This window comes from Camelus ferus, chromosome 11 (assembly GCF_009834535.1).
Source record: "Camelus ferus isolate YT-003-E chromosome 11, BCGSAC_Cfer_1.0, whole genome shotgun sequence".
Lineage (NCBI taxonomy): Eukaryota > Metazoa > Chordata > Mammalia > Artiodactyla > Camelidae > Camelus > Camelus ferus.
This window is the reverse complement of record NC_045706.1, coordinates 64769885-64785947: the sequence shown is the minus strand read 5'-3', so window position 1 is coordinate 64785947 and position 16063 is coordinate 64769885. Positions and strand designations below refer to the sequence as shown.

At 38.1% G+C, this 16063-nt stretch overlaps 1 protein-coding gene across 1 annotated transcript; it reads right to left on the bottom strand.

Annotated features, from left to right (window-relative positions):
* Window positions 1–8949: 8949 nt before the first annotated feature.
* On the bottom strand, window positions 8950–15105 carry LOC116666861 (LRP chaperone MESD-like). Its single transcript, XM_032490536.1, is given in 4 exon segments — window positions 8950–10578; window positions 10580–10715; window positions 10718–10862; window positions 14968–15105. Coding segments are annotated over 4 exon segments (867 nt in total). The 3' UTR covers window positions 8950–10130.
* Window positions 15106–16063: the final 958 nt, after the last annotated feature.

Sequence of the window (16063 nt, the reverse complement as noted above, 5' to 3'; positions counted from 1 at the left end):
CAATTCCCAGTACCTCCTCTAAAAATAAATAAATAAGCAAACCTAATTACCTCTCCCCACCAAAAAAGTTTTAAAAATTTCTTTCTGGAATGAGAATTCTTGTGCTTTGTACAGAGGAATAATTTCCCATGTGCATTAAATTTGTCAAGCGTCCTTACAAAGGAGTTTCTATTACTAAGAATTAATTCTGAATCAGAATTCAAACTCATTACATATGGTCATATTTACCAGGTACTTTTCTTGATAAAACAGAGTTTGTATCCAGAGAAAATGTTTTTCCTATTACACTATTCCCCTCTTTAGCCAGTGCTTTGTTGTTGACAAAATCAACTTTCCACAAATGCTGGTCTTCCTTTCCTGGCTCTTCTCCATCAGGTCAACTATGCAGAAGTCTAGAAATAAAAATAATTTACCATAGTTTATAAATGTTAACATATTTCTTATGAAAAGAAAACATCCTCATGTCTTATTCTAGCCCAGTCTTTTGCTGTGAAAGTAATCCCAAGGGCATACTGCCTTGCTCCTCTAGGTTTGAAAAATAAATAAATAACTTGCAGTGCTGGAAAATGGGGAATCTGGCAACAAAACATGATAACTTGGCACTTCAAAAATGTTTATTGTGGTCACCATTTTGCAATATATGCCAATATAAAACCCTATGTTGTATACCTGACACTCAAAATGCTATATGTCAATTAACATCTCAGTTTTTAAAAATGTGACACTCAAAAGTAGACAGAGCAGAGAACTTGAAATAAGCACAACAAATACATTTTTAAAATGTTTGAGTGACTGCTTAATCCTGGGATGGGGAACCTCACAGGGAACAGAATCAGCCCAACAACTCAACAAATAGTAAGTAGAATCACAAGGAAAATTAACTAGACAATGTTGGTGAGAGGAGATATGAAGGAGTAATTAGACCTGGAAAATTCACCTGAAGCAAGAGCCCCACTAACATACAAGCCTACAACCTCATCCCCCTCTCTTCTATTCCACATAACACCACCAAATTAAATTCCAGAAAGCACTCACTTCCATCACAGATAAAAGGAAAACTCTATTACCTAGGCTATATTTGCATTCTTAATGGGATTCACAATGAATACTAGAGTCAAAATGAAGTACATATTCAGGCTATTCTTATAACAGGGTCAGATGCACATCTTTATTTCTCTAGCATATAATCATCTAAAACTTACAGAACTTCAATTATACAATCAATTATCCATCGTTATTAGAGTCTAGAGTGCTTCTACCCATCTCTACACTCAACTGATTTGTCTAATAAGTGTGAAATTCTTCTTATGTCAATTTTCTGCTCTTTGCAGTTAAAGGCAGAAAATAAGAATTCTGAGTCTCAATTGTAGTGAATAAAAGCTAAAAGAAAAAGAAAGAAAGAAAGAAAGAAAGAAAGAAAGAAAGAAAGAAAGAAAGAAAGAAAGAAAGAAAGAGAAAGAACAAATAAGGTGTCTCCACACTCCTTGTCCTTTTGATGAAGGTATGAAAGAAGTGCACAACTGATGCAATGTTCCAAGGAACTCACTAAGAAAACTGAAGGATGATATAAATGGTGAAGATTTACTTCACTTGCATTGTCCTTCTAAGAAATTCTATCATCCTTCTATTTTCTTATATGTTAGTGTATTTTAGCACTGTTGGACATAAGTGATGAGTAGTGTTGGAATAATTGCTAGGGTGATAAAGTAGCAAAACATTTCAAAGTATATTAAAATAAGATCACAACAGTCTCATGTTTCTTAGATTTATAAATGAGACCAAATCACCCATGTGGAAACTGCAAGATAAAATGAGTTTTACTCAATTTAAAAATATAAATCAATATTCTCTTTGTTCATCCAAGGGAAATTTTTATTTTACTTTTTAATTATAAGAAATTATGACAAGGTAAGCACAAATCAAAAGCATACAATAGAGTCACAAGAAAAGAAACCAAAAAGAAACCAAGCTAATACAAAAGAAAATTATCAAACCAGAAAAATACCATATGATATCAGTTATATGTGGAATCTGAAGAAAAAAAAAAAAGACAAATGAATTTATCTACAAAACAGAAACAGACTCAGACATAGAAAACAAACTTATGGTTACCAGGTAGGGGAAGGAGGTGGAAGGGATAAATTGGGAGTTCGAGATTTGCAGATATTAACTAATATACATATAAAATAGATAGACAACAAGTTCATACTGTAGAGCACAGGGAACTATATTCAATACCTTGCAGTAACCTGTGGTGAAAATGAATATGAAAACAAATATATGTATGTTCATGTATGACTGAAGCATTATGCTGTACACCACAAATTGACACATTGTAAACTGACTCTACTGCAATAAATATATATATATATAAAAGAAAAAAGAAATTATGAAAGTCACAAAGCATCAACTCTTGCAAATAATTAGAACTGCTTCAAAAAGAAATTCAAAAACTAAAGCTAGGTACACTAGAACCCTGGTGGTATAATTGACAATTAATATTTTATTTACTCTAATGTTTGAAGTATATCATTATTACTTTTTATATTCCAGTAAAGGAATGTAGCCCATTCTTTCTTTTTATATTTCATATGTACTTTTCAAACACTGTATACCTATATTTGTAAAAATCCATATTGACAATATCTGCCTTTTAACAAGAAGGTTTAGTCCTGTTGAATGTACTGTAATTACTAAAATATCTAGGTTGGTTTCCTCCACTGCACTTACAGTTTCCACTTGTTCTAAGTTTCATTTGCTTTTCCCCTCTCTTTCATTGTCTTTTTTTGATCTGATCCAAGATATTTTTTTTTCTTTTCCATTTTATTCTCTTCAAAAGTTTAGAAGTTATACATTACTTTTGACATTTACTCATTAAATTTGACCTTCACATTTAACTGAACACTTATTCTAAACAATATAAGGATATTAGAACATGAGTCTAATCAATTGGTTAAATAATTTATATGCTATCATTTTTCAATAATTTATTTTTGTTGTTTTCTACCCAACAGAATAAACATTACTACTACAGATCTTCCTCAACTTACAATGAGGTTATGTCCCACAAAACTCATTGTTAGTTGAAAATATCACAAGCCAAAAATGCATATAATACACCTAACCTACTGAACATCGTAGCTTAGCCTCACCTACCTTAAATGTACTCAGAACACTAACATTAGCCTCCAGTTGAGCAAAATCATCTACTGCAAAGCCTATTTTACAATAAAGTGTTAAATATCTCATGTCATTTATTGAATACTGTATTGAGGTGAAAAGCAGAATGGCTGTCTGGGCCCAGAATGGCTGCCCACCCCAGTGGACATGCGGCTGACTGGGAGCTGCAGCTGCCCCTGCCCAGCAGCACCAGAGAGGATCCTACCCCAGATCTCTGGCCAGGGAAAAGAGCAAAATTTGAAGTATGGTTTCCAGTGAATGAATATCACCTTCACACCAGTAAAGTTGAAAAACCACGAGTTGAATCATTATAAGTTGGGGATCATCTGTAAATATTGTTTAAAACAAACAATATTTGTTTAAATTACCCATGTCTTCACTTATTTCCTTCCAAAACTGCTTCTCCTCAAGTTCCCCCAACTGAGTTACAGGTATTACCAGGTATCCAGTGCCTCTGGGAAAAAATTTTTGGGTTTTATTCTCTGTTTTCTGTAGCCATAATCCAATCTAACAGCAAATCCTGTCTTGGCTACAACTTCAAAATGTATCAAGAATCCAACCTTGCCACTTTACTTTTACTATTTCCCAGCCAGTACAAGGCACCACAATCTCTCACATGGAGAACTTCTAACTGCCCTCCTGACCTTATTCTTCCCTCCACCCCCCCCCTTCTGTCAGCATTTCTACTGTACAGCAACCAGAGATATACCTGAATCCAATTAGAACATGTGCTCCTTGAGGGGTGGGAATAGGTCAGTAGTAGAGGGCACATTTAGCATGCACGAGGTCCTGGATTCACTCTCCAGTACCTCCATTAAAAAAAAAAAAAAGTGCCCCTTTGCTCAAAACCTTCCAATGATTCCATCTCAATTAGAATTAAGGAGTTTTGGGGGAGGAAAATAGCTCAGTGTCAGAGTGCGTGCTTAGCATGCACAAGATCCTGTCTTCAATCCCCAGTACCTCCATTAAAAATTAAAAAAAAAAAAACAAAACTCTTACTAGAACTAAGGAGCTTTCAACAGCCAGTAAGGCCACACAACCTGGCCCCAACTACCTCTCTGACACCATCTCTTATACACTCTCCGTTACTCACTGACCTCTATCCAGCCTGGCACACACACTCCTGGCCTCAGGTTCACGGCTGGAATTCTGGCTGGAATATTCAAAATCTACGGCCTCACTCCATTCACATCTGTGTTAATTATAATATTGACCTCAAAGAGGCTCTTTCCTGAACTCACTTTCATAAAGAGCACATTTCATTCTCCTTTGCCACTAAAATGCTGTCATCATATTGTTAGCAGTTGTATCCTCAGCACACAAGACAAACCTGGCATACAATAGATGTCAAATTAATACTGAATGAATGCATAATATATGATTAAACGAAGACAACTGAAATTGATGTGGAAAGAATAATCAAATATTTAAACAGAGAGGCAAGAATTGGATTTTTGGAAGAAAACCCAAGAAGAAACCATTTAGCTGTTATCTGCCAGTGTGATTATGCATCTGAAGCATAAAGGCCAATTATTCACTCGATCACTTACAAAGTTCTATTAACTCTACAAAAAAATTCCCGAAAAATCTCAAAGATGCCAACATCTGAACTAACTCTCTGGGATCCAGTTCCTCCCCAGGTTACAGTAACCTCTGCGCTCACTAACTCCCCTGGGCGGCTCTGGCTTTGGGACTCTTCCTCTAATACCCATGGCTCTTCTCTTTGCTCCAATTTGAAAATCACCTCCGGTTTGGTAACACAATATCCTGTAAAGGGGAAATTGCATAGGACTTGGAAAAGGTGGCCCGAAGTTCAGGACCCTTGAAGGAGAACAAAGCTACGCCTGCACGAAGGTAGGTCCACTTGAACATTTCACTGGGGAAGAGGAAACAAATGTTCTCTGTAGTCCCTGAAAGGGATCCATCACCTCTGACCCCTGAATTTCAAATCTATAAATCATTAATCTCTACAAAGAAACCACCTATATTAGCAGTTAAAAAGGAAACAAATTTTACTTGAAGTTACAAATTATGCAATCCCTTACCCCCTGAGAGGAGGTGGCTATAGTTCTACAGCATCACGTCCCTGTACAGGGCCCTCTAAGCAGGGTCCAGGTGCTGCCACTTCTCCTGGGTGAAGCCCACAGTCACATACTCGAATGACACTAGCCCCTGAAACAGCTCATCTGTGTTCAATCCAGAGTGACCAGAACTGGATAACATGCAACGTGCTGATGATCTAACATCCTGCCACGTTCACAGTTAACAGTTGAAGGGAAAATGCAACATAGGATTCCTTCTGTCACTATTACATGTTGTGGGAAAATGAGGAATTCTGGTATAAGGACCTGCCCGTGTATTAATTTCTTAATCCACACAAAAGGCGTATGAGGTGCTGCCAGTGTGCCAGGATCTCTTCCGACTTCTGGGACTATGAAGATCAATAAAAGAATAATCCTTAATCCTGCTCTCAAGGAGTTTATAATCAGATCAAAAAACACATTTAAACATAAATATCTGCAAAAAAATTGTATAGAAGCAATGCTAAAAGTCTCTGAAACATAAATGGGTAGTTGCAAAGGGGGGAGAAAAGTTTAAGTTCTATTTTGTATTATCAGGTTGAGCTTTACTGAGGGGTAAACCACTAAGTCTTGACACAAAAATCATGTGTTCTTTATAAATCTGGGTGAACTACATAAAAAAGGCATGGAAGCATTAAGAAATACTTGATAATTATTGGAACTACATGATAGGAGTAAAGGGTTTGAGATGCATTAAGATAAAGCCTCAAAGACATAATCAAGAGCAAGATTATAATTGAGGACATGATCCTACAGCCTAAGGGTTCTGAAATATTTGATCACTTACCCGCTAATTAAAATTGGAGCACTCACCAAGCATAGCTATTTATGTATTTATATATACATGAAATCTCATTCTTATTTTTGAAATTCAAATATCTGTATATAGATATGCTAATAATTCCTTCCCATATTCCAATAGCTTCTCTTGGGCACCCCTGGGACAATGTCAAAGTGTGGTCCATAGGTCAATGTCAGTGTCGGCTGGGAACCTGCCAGAAATGCAGAATCCTCAGGCCCCATTCCACACCTAACATCACAGCCAGTTTCCAAGATGGTCACCGACGATTCTCACCTCTCAGGATTCATGACTGCATGCAGTCCTCTCCCACACTAAACAGGGCTGACCTCTGTGACCAACAGGATGTTGCAGAAATAGCAGAGTATGACTAATGAGGCCAGGTCACAGAAGAATACTGTTCCTTCCGCTCTGCCCCTTCATGGATCACTTTCTCCAGGAAAAACCACCTGCCGTGTCACGAGGACACTCCAGCAGCCCCACGGAGAAGTCCACCTGGGGAGGAAATGAGGCCTCCAAACATCAATACTAATTTGCCAGCCATGTGAGTGAGCCATCACGGAAGCAAATCCTCCAGCCCCAGTTAAGCTTCAGATGGCTACAGCCGCATGAGGCCCCTGCATGAGATAACAAGTGTTTCTTGCTGTCTTAAGAAGCATGGGGTACATTCTAGTGCAGCATTAGATAACTAATACAGATATTCTGGGAGTGGGACTTATTGAATTGTGTTTTAACAAGCCCTCCAGATATGAGACACTGAAGCTTAAAAGGCAGTGATCTAGGGGAGTCAAAAATAAGGACGCTAAAGGAATGTGAGGACTCTGGCACCTACAGCTACAACCAACATTAAATATAGCCCAACTCCTAGCCAGAATAACATAAATCCTCACACTAAAAACTTATTTACCTCAGTTCTATTACCAGATACATGTCCAGCTCATAACAAATGACTGCAAGACAAACCAAAAAGCAAGAAAAACATACTCAGAAAAGATGAAGAAATCATCAGAACAGACTCAGATACAACACAAATGTTGGAATTATCAGACAAGGAGTTTAAAATAACTCTAATGTGTTGAATGAAAACATTAGACAACATTCAAGTACAAATGAGTAATATAAGTAGAGAAATAGAAATTCTAGGAAAAAATCAAAAGTAAGTGCTAGAAGTCAAAATGCATGAGTCACACACAAGCCAAGGAAAGAACCAGTGAACTTGAAAACAGGGCAACAAGAACATCACAAACTTAAATGTGAAGAGAAAAACAAAGGAAAAACAGAACATTCAAGAATTCTGGGACAACCTCAAAAAGTATAATATATACATAACTTGAATACCAAAAGAAGAAGGAACAGAGCTGAAGAAATATCTGAAGTAACTATAACCCAAAACAGTCTAAAACTAATGACAAATCCAGGAAGCTCAGAGAATATCAAGCTGGATAAATACCCACAAAAACCACATCTAGTCATATCATATCAAATTGCAGAAACCCCAAAACAAAAGATCTTGAAAGAAGCTAAGAAGGCGGGGAAGGAGTGGGGTCGTTGATGGGGGTGATCCTTACCTTCAAAGGAACAAGGATAAAAGTCTCAGAATCTATTCAAGTAAGAAGAGAGTGGAGTGAAATATCCAAGGTGATAAAAGAAGAAAACCACCAATCCAGAATTAATGAAAAAGACACACTGAGTCATACGTTTATATAATTCTGAATGACAAGGGTAAACTCTTACAAGCTTCCTGATGAAAGAACAGCTGACTCACAAAGTAAAAAGAAGTACCCTAGTTTTGGATTTCCCCTCTGCAGTGGCAAAAGCAAAAAGACCCTGAGATTATAAGAGAAGAATTTCAATCCAGGAATATTATACATTAAAAAATACTGTCTTTCATATGGAAGGCCCCCAAATCAGACGTGTTCAAATGAGCAGGGCCTCAGGCAATAAATCACCATGTAATCTCTGCAGAGAAAACACTAAGGAGGTGCTAACAAGCTGCCAAACAAGTCTCAAGCAAGGGGAAGGTGAAAAGGACAGTAAAGAGTGAGAAACAACAGATCTTGTTATTGACGTACGGTTACAACTAGATGGATGATATTAACATGATTTGAAATGTATAACACAATGTTAGAGAAGACCTCCTGAAAGAGAAAAGAGAAGAGCCAGTAATACACTGACAAGTTAGCACAATGGAGTCTGGGTGTGGAGTGGGGTAGATGGGCAACTTAAAACTTACTAAGGTCAACCAAGAGGGGCCGGGGAAGAGAAGCAGCAGACAAGCAGTGAAGTCATCCTGATATGTTAGGAGACGTAAGTTCAGTTGTAATATTTAGGTGTGGTTGGTAGCTCTGAGAATTGAAAATCACTAAACTATCAAATTAACAGAGAAGAAAGATGAAATAATGAAAAATATGCATATGCCAGAAAAGGTAAAGATTCTGAAAAAGTATAATTAGTAGTAAAAGCTATGATATAGGTTCATTCCTGGGTTTCGGCACCAAAAAAAAAAAAATTATGTTACATATTGTATTATGTGTACTCAAACACAGTATTTAGGAAACTAAGACAGATATGTAAAACCAAATACATGAATTATCATAGATAATGTGAATGGATATATTTCTTATCCAATACAGAATGTCATTTTGGTCTAAAAAAACAAGATGTTGAGATTTGTTGTTTACAAAAAATAAATCTAAAACAAAGCGATAAAGAATGGTTATAAAAGAAGGAATGCAATGCACAAAATATTACAAAAATTGCAAATAAAAGGGAAGCAAGCATGGTCTTATTTATATCAGATTAAGAAAAATTTGTAGCCTTAAACTTTATTTTTTTTAAATAAAGTACTCATACTGTATTTTCTCTTAAAAAAAAGGGGGGGGGGGGAGAATAGGTGCTATGAGGCCCAAACAAATACGCATCACTATAAACCAGTAAGTGTATTTTTTTTTAAACAAATGAACAGTAGCTTCCACTGGGGCAAGGCAGTGGCAGTGAGGAGGTGAAGATGTTTCGCTTTGTACCATTCTTCGGTGTTGATGTTTCCTAACCATGTGCTATTTTTAATTTGTTAAAATCACAATGGAAGTTTTTTTTACAAATAATTTTAGTTCTTAAAAATGACACCTGTGTATAAATTCTGCAGCTCTTACTCAGAGTGGGCTCTGACATAGAACAGCAAAATTAGACAGGCAGTATATCATGATAGTACCATACGAAAAACACCACAAATTTAGGCACTTTATCAAAAAAAAAAAAAAAAAAAAAGGTTAAAAATGAATGAGGTTACCAGTCCTCTGCTACCCCCCCGCAAGGGTCTCTGCTGATGCCTGATTTACACCCTTTAAAATGATCACATTAAATGGAACACACAGCTCTCAACACCAGCATGACTCTTTCCTAAATAAAGTCCTCTTCTTACAGACCCCCTTAAACAGACAGACCCCATAAAACCTGACAAACACCAAGAGCTCTCTGTAACTGATGAGAAGAATTCAAGTCCAAGAAACTCAAAGTAAATACTCAGGATTTCCAAGTTACGTAATCTTCCGCTCTCTGCGTCTTCTGCATAGATCTGTGATTTACACACCCTGATTGTGTACTGAGATGCCGGCGCTCCCACAGTAATGGTAGTGATGTCTGCGGCATGAAGAGCTTGATTCAATTAAATCAAGAGTTTTAAAGTTTGATTAGAACCTGGTATCCTTTCAGTTAAGGGAAAATGGAACGCCCGGACGCAACAAGCTGCCGCGTCTGAGGTGCACTGAGGGGAGCCGTGCCACAGTCCGACTGGCGGCCTCCCCACGCACATTTAAATGGAAAAAAGCAACACCGTCAGCTTTCCGTCTAAAGTTATTTGATAGTAGACGTCAATGTGTCAGGGTCCCATGTTAATTACAAAGCCTCTGTCTTCTTACTGGAAGACTTTTACACCGTAATTCTTATGCTGACCACAAACTGGTCACGAGGCAGACCTTTCCTAGAAGAAACTGGAATTCCATTCGTGTGTGGTTCCCCACGCCCGCCCCCATCCCCGCGTGCACGCTCCCCCGCAGAGCGGCGCAACCGCCTCACAGCTCTTCTCTTTTACTCACGGCTCTGTTCTCTTCCTCTGAAGCCCGGGCCTTTGGCTCTCCCTCCTTCTTTTTGTCCCTCTCTTGCTTGGTTTTATTTTTCTCTTTGCTTCCTCCTCCTTTGCCAGGATACACCTGTCCCTCCAGAGTTACATCAGCGCACCTGTCTTGACTGACCAAAAAGCCCTTGCTCTCCCAGGCGCAGCTTCCATCACGAAGCATGACGATAGCGCGTTCTGACCCCACGAGGAGCCTCTGGATGTCGTAGGTGGCATTGAAAAGACTGCCGTGCCAGAGGCTCGTGATTTCCTCCGTCTCCTTCTCCTTGGGGCTTCCCGACACAGTGACAAACATCATGAGAATCTTGCCCTTTTTCGTCACATTCAGCATGCTCTCAGGCTTGCCGGGGTCTCTCTGTGAGAAGGCAACAGGAGCGGAGGGTCTCGTGCTCCCGGAGGTCTCCTCCTTCTATGCCGTCATCTCTCTCCCGCTGTTCCAGAAGACGAGCCGTGTCCGCATCACTGTAGTCGCGAATGTCCTTCTTCTTCCAGGGAGGCGGGGTAGCCTCGCTGGGCGTCTCGGGGGGCCGACGGCGGCCAAGACCCGAGCTGGCAGCAGCAGGAGCAGCAGCGGATCAGACACACAGAGAAGGACCACGGCGGCACCTGTCCAGCCGGAGGCCGCCACCTTGGCCGCGCAGCACCGGCCGCCAGACGCTGCTGCCTTAAACTTTCAACAGGGCAAACAAAGGCAGGTACCATGTAATGATCAATGATAACATCAACCAAGGCTCAGGTCACATCTGTATGTATCCAAATAGATAACAGAGAAACTGTTACAATGACAAGATAGTTTGATTAAAGAGAACAAATCACAATTAGACTAAGAGACAATGTATCTCTGTCAACAAGAAAGAAAAAATTTTGACATAACATTTTAAAATGACTATAACTCAATAAAAAATGTTTATATATAAAACAAAACAAAATAAAATAAAATAAAACAAAAAACAAAAACCAAGAAAGGACTACCAAGCAGAGTTCACCGAACTCTCATGTTCAGGTAATTAATGACAGCTAATTTCACTGGGCATTTACTCAGAAGAATGTCTTTCATGGAATATTTTAAATATATATTATCTTATACTGGGGATAAACATATAACATAGATACTATTTTCCCCATTTAACAGGTTCCCCTAAACTGGAACCATCTGAAAATAAAGTGCTACTTATAATTATTATGTTATGCTGTGCTTTTAGAGAAAATGTTACTAAATTCTACAAATCAGAGGTTTTACAAGCTACTTTGTCTGATATGACCTATAAAACCAAAATTTAAAAAAACTCAATGAAAAGTCACTAACTCATAAAATGAGGCATTCTCTAACTTAAAAACTTTAGATCAAAGAAAAGTAACCAGCATCCAAATTACTACTTTCCTGGGAAGAAACAATGGGGAAGTTCATTACATGAAAACTTAAGACCTACAACTAAAGCTGTTGCAGAGAAAACTTGTATTTAACTTATTTTTAAAGACTAAAAATAATTATGAAATTTATATTTAGCTAAAATAAATATGAAAAATAACAAACCAAAGAAAGCATGAAAACAAAAGGATAAAATCTAAAATAAAGAAAATTAAAATAAAGCCAAAATAAATGAGGAAGACTAAATTAAACCAAAAGCATTTTTTAAATATGTCACATAAAATGGGCAAAATTTGGGGGGAAGTGAGAAAACAAAAATATACAACAGAGCTGAGGAAACACATATATCCACAAAGATGCAAGAATAGTAAAATTATAAGAGAATCGTATGTGGCATTTCACAGCAGTAAATTTTCCGAATATAGAGAAGGAAACATTGCTTACTAGTAAAATTTTAACAAATTGATCCTTAAAAAAAAGGTTATTAGACCAATAACTGAAGATGAGATTTGTAAACCCATTGATGATATAAAAGCCAACAGGACTGGGAATCTCTGCCCTGAATTCTAGCCAGCCTTCCAGGAGCAGATTAGTCATGATGTCACACACTTTCCACAAAATATGGAGAGCTCCACAAATCATTAACAAAAAACCATAGGAAAACTTCTCTTACAGTTTTGATGGAAGTGTACCTACTAATATATTAGTTCAAGAGTATATTATAAAAATAATATATCATGACCCACTGGAATGTGCTGTCTACAAAAGCAGTGGCTTTCTGTTATTCATAGTGGACTTTCTATCTAAAACATAGGAAGTGCTCAATAAACTTTTTGGGTTTTTGAGGGGAGGTAATTAGGTTCATTATTTGTTCTTAGAGGACATACAGGGGATTGAACCCAAGACCTTGTGCGTGCCAAGCATGTACTCTACCACTTGAGCTATACCCTCCTCCAATAAGTTTTTTTAAATAAATGAAAGTCCAGGTCAGGTCTATTCCAAAAATATAAAGCCAGTTCAACAATAGGAAATTTAATCAATATAAGCCACTATATCAATAAATTAATCTGGGACACAGGATGAAAATCACTAGTTAATTAGATGCAAATTTTCAATTATATTTTAGCAACAACCATTTAGTAATGGCAATGGAAGAAAAAAATAACAGTAATGTAATGTTGAAAATGGTAACTAGCTAGAAAGATATATGATTCAGGTCAAAAATCATTTAAAATGTTAGAAAAGAAATCATATCTGGAATGGGATTTATATCCAGAATATATAAAGAACTCTGACAACTCAATAAAAAGACAAAAAACCCATTTTAAAAATGGGCAAAGAATTTTAATAGACAATTCTCCAAAGAATAATACACAATGGCAAATAAGCACATGAAAAGATGCTCAACATCACTAGTTATTAGAAAATGCAAATCAAAACCACAATGAATGACTGGATAAAGAAGTAGTGGTATATTTATACAATGGAATACTACTCTGCCACAAAAAATGAGAACATAATGCCATGTGTAGCAACATGGATGGATCCAGAGATTGTCATTCTAAGTGAAGTAAGCCAGAAACAGAAAGAAAAATACCATATGATATCACTTATATGTGGAATCTAAAAAAAAACGACAAACATTTACAAAATAGAAACAGACTCATAGACATAGAAAACAACCTTATAGTTACTGGGGAGAAAAGGGGTGGGAAGGGATAAATTGGGAGTTTGAGATTTGCAGATACTAACTACTATATATAAAATAGATGAACAAGGTCATACTGTGTAGCACAGGGAACTATATTCAATATCTCATAGTAACTAATGATGAAAAAGCATATGAAAACACACTTATGTATGTTGATGTATGACTGAAACATTATGCTGTACACCAGAAATTGACACATCATAAACTGTCTATTACTTCAATAAAAATATGTAGACAAAAACAAACCCACAATGAGATACCACTTCACCACCAGGATGGCTATGATTTAAAGGGTAGACAACAACAAATGTTGGCAAGGATGTAGAGAAACTGGAACTCTCATACATTGCTGGTGGGAATGTAAAAGTGAAAAAAACCTGTACATAAATATTCATAGCAGCATTCATAATAGCCAAAAAAAAAAAAAAAAAAAAAAAAAAAGAGAGAGAGAGAGAGAGAAATAACCCAAATGTCTATCAGCTTATGACTGGATAAACAAAATGTGGCATACCCTACAGTGGAATATTATTTGACCATAAAAAGGAATGACAGATGATAAAAGCCACAACGTGAATGAATCTTGAAAACACTTACGCTAGGTGACAGAAACCAGATACAAAGGCACATATTATATGTGAAATATGTATATATTTATATGAAATGCCCATTATAGGCAAACCCACAAAGACAGAAAGTAGGTTAATGGTTGCTAGGGAATGGGGGAGGGGAGAATGGGGAATGACTGCTAATGAGTACAGGGCTTCTTTGGGGGCTGATAAAAATGATCTGAAGTTAGTGTTGATGGTTGCATAACTCTGTGAAGATACGAAAAGCCACTGAAGTGCACACTTCAAAATGGGAGTTATATAGTACATGAGTTGTATCTCAGTAAAAGTGTTCTTTAAAAAAGTGTTTCTGTAAGACATAAAACAATGTTCCTGAGATCCAAGACTTATCAAAATATTGAACCATCAAAACTAACATAAAACTTTCAGACAATTTAACTTAGCAAACACTTTTTTGGGTTGTGCTTAAAATTTTTTACAAAAGGGAGATGAGATCCACTGGATGTAACTTTTTTAATTCAAAGGGGGAAAAGGTATGTCAAAAATAAAGACTGTAAAAGGGGCTTTCCTTGCTAGATATTACTTTTTATTACAAATCTCCCTTAGTCAAAAGGAAAACACACCAGTGACAAGAAAGAGTCCAGAATACAGTCAAATACATGTACAGTGTCTATTTGCGAAAAAAAATTTACACCTTATACTGTATAAAAATATATATTTGAATGAATAAGTATAAAACACAAAACCAAAAACAAGGAAACACTCAAGCAATAACATATTAAGTCTGTTATAAAAAGGTGGAAATTCTTAGAGTAGATTGAAAAGATTGGGCTACATGGTGCTTACAAAGGAGACACTTAAAACATCTCATAAAAGTTCATTCATTCATTTAATAACTTTTCAACACTTACTATACCCCGAGGATACAACAGTGAAAAGCAAAGACCTCCCCCTGCAGCCTTCACTCAAGAAGGGGAAAATGGACGGTGAACAGCACAGTCACAAGGAAACTCGGGTGTGATAGATGAGAAATGCTATGTTAAAAATAGACAGTGGATTAAGGTAAGGGGGATGGGAACGCTGGGGGTTAGTGCAGCAATTCTAAGCCGGAAGTCTGCGTAGAGCTTACTGAGCAGCGACATTTGAGTAAGGTCCCGGGGGGGGGGGGGGGGCGAGCCAGCAGGCTCCCTGGGGAACGCGTAAGGCAGGCAGGTGCACCTGCTACTGCAGGCAGGTACACGTGGTACCAGGACGAAGATGGCCTCATGCCCGGTATGCTTCTACATCAGCGAGAAGGCAAGTGGGGCCCGAGTAGAGTGATCAAGGGGTGGAAGAGGTGAGACTGGAGAAATAACAGGGCCACCTAACCCACTCTGAGAATTCTGGATTTTACCCAGAGAAAAATGTAGATGCGGAGCAGAGGAGTGACACAGAATAACCCCACGCACAATTCTGTGAGGCGCACACGGGATTCTATGCTCAGGTGCCAGGGAGGAGGGGCAGCAAAACCTGCTCTGAGCCTGTTCCCGGAACGCAGCCAAGTACCCTGGGCTCATCAGGGTAACCCCGGCGGGGAGGATCAGAAGATGTCAGACTCTAGATACATTTTAGATACAGGGACCAGGGGTTTTGCTGACCAAAAAGATGTGGAGCCTGAGGGAAAAACACAGGTCAAAGATGATTTCAAGGAATCTGCTATGAAACAAGAAAAGGAAGGCTCCAGAGGGAGCAGGTTTGGGAGGGGGAGTCCAGGACCTCAGTGTTAGTCTTGGTGAGCTCAAGTCTATTAAACATTCAATCAGACACAGAGTGGACTGTTAGGTAAAAGCATCTCGGGTGCAGGAAGAGGTCTACACACCAGAGATTATCAGAAGTGACCAGGCCACAAACAGTCCTGATGAGAAGACACGGGATCACCAAGGGAGAGGCCTCAGACTGAGAAAGGAGAAGGACCAAGGACTGTGCTCTGGTGCACACTAACCTCCAGTGGTAGGAAGGAGGAGGAACTAGCAAACAATGAGAGAGAAGGAAAATTTACAAAGTGTGGGAGCCAAGTGAATAAAGTGGATGGGGGGGGGGAAGTAGCCGATGGCTTCAAATGTGGTTAAAAAGTCAAGTAAGACGGAAGACTGAGACTTCACCACTGGATTTCACAATGGAGCTCACTGCTGACCTTGACTAAAACGTTAAGGGATGGTAGAGGGTTTTAAGGCTTTTAGTTCCTA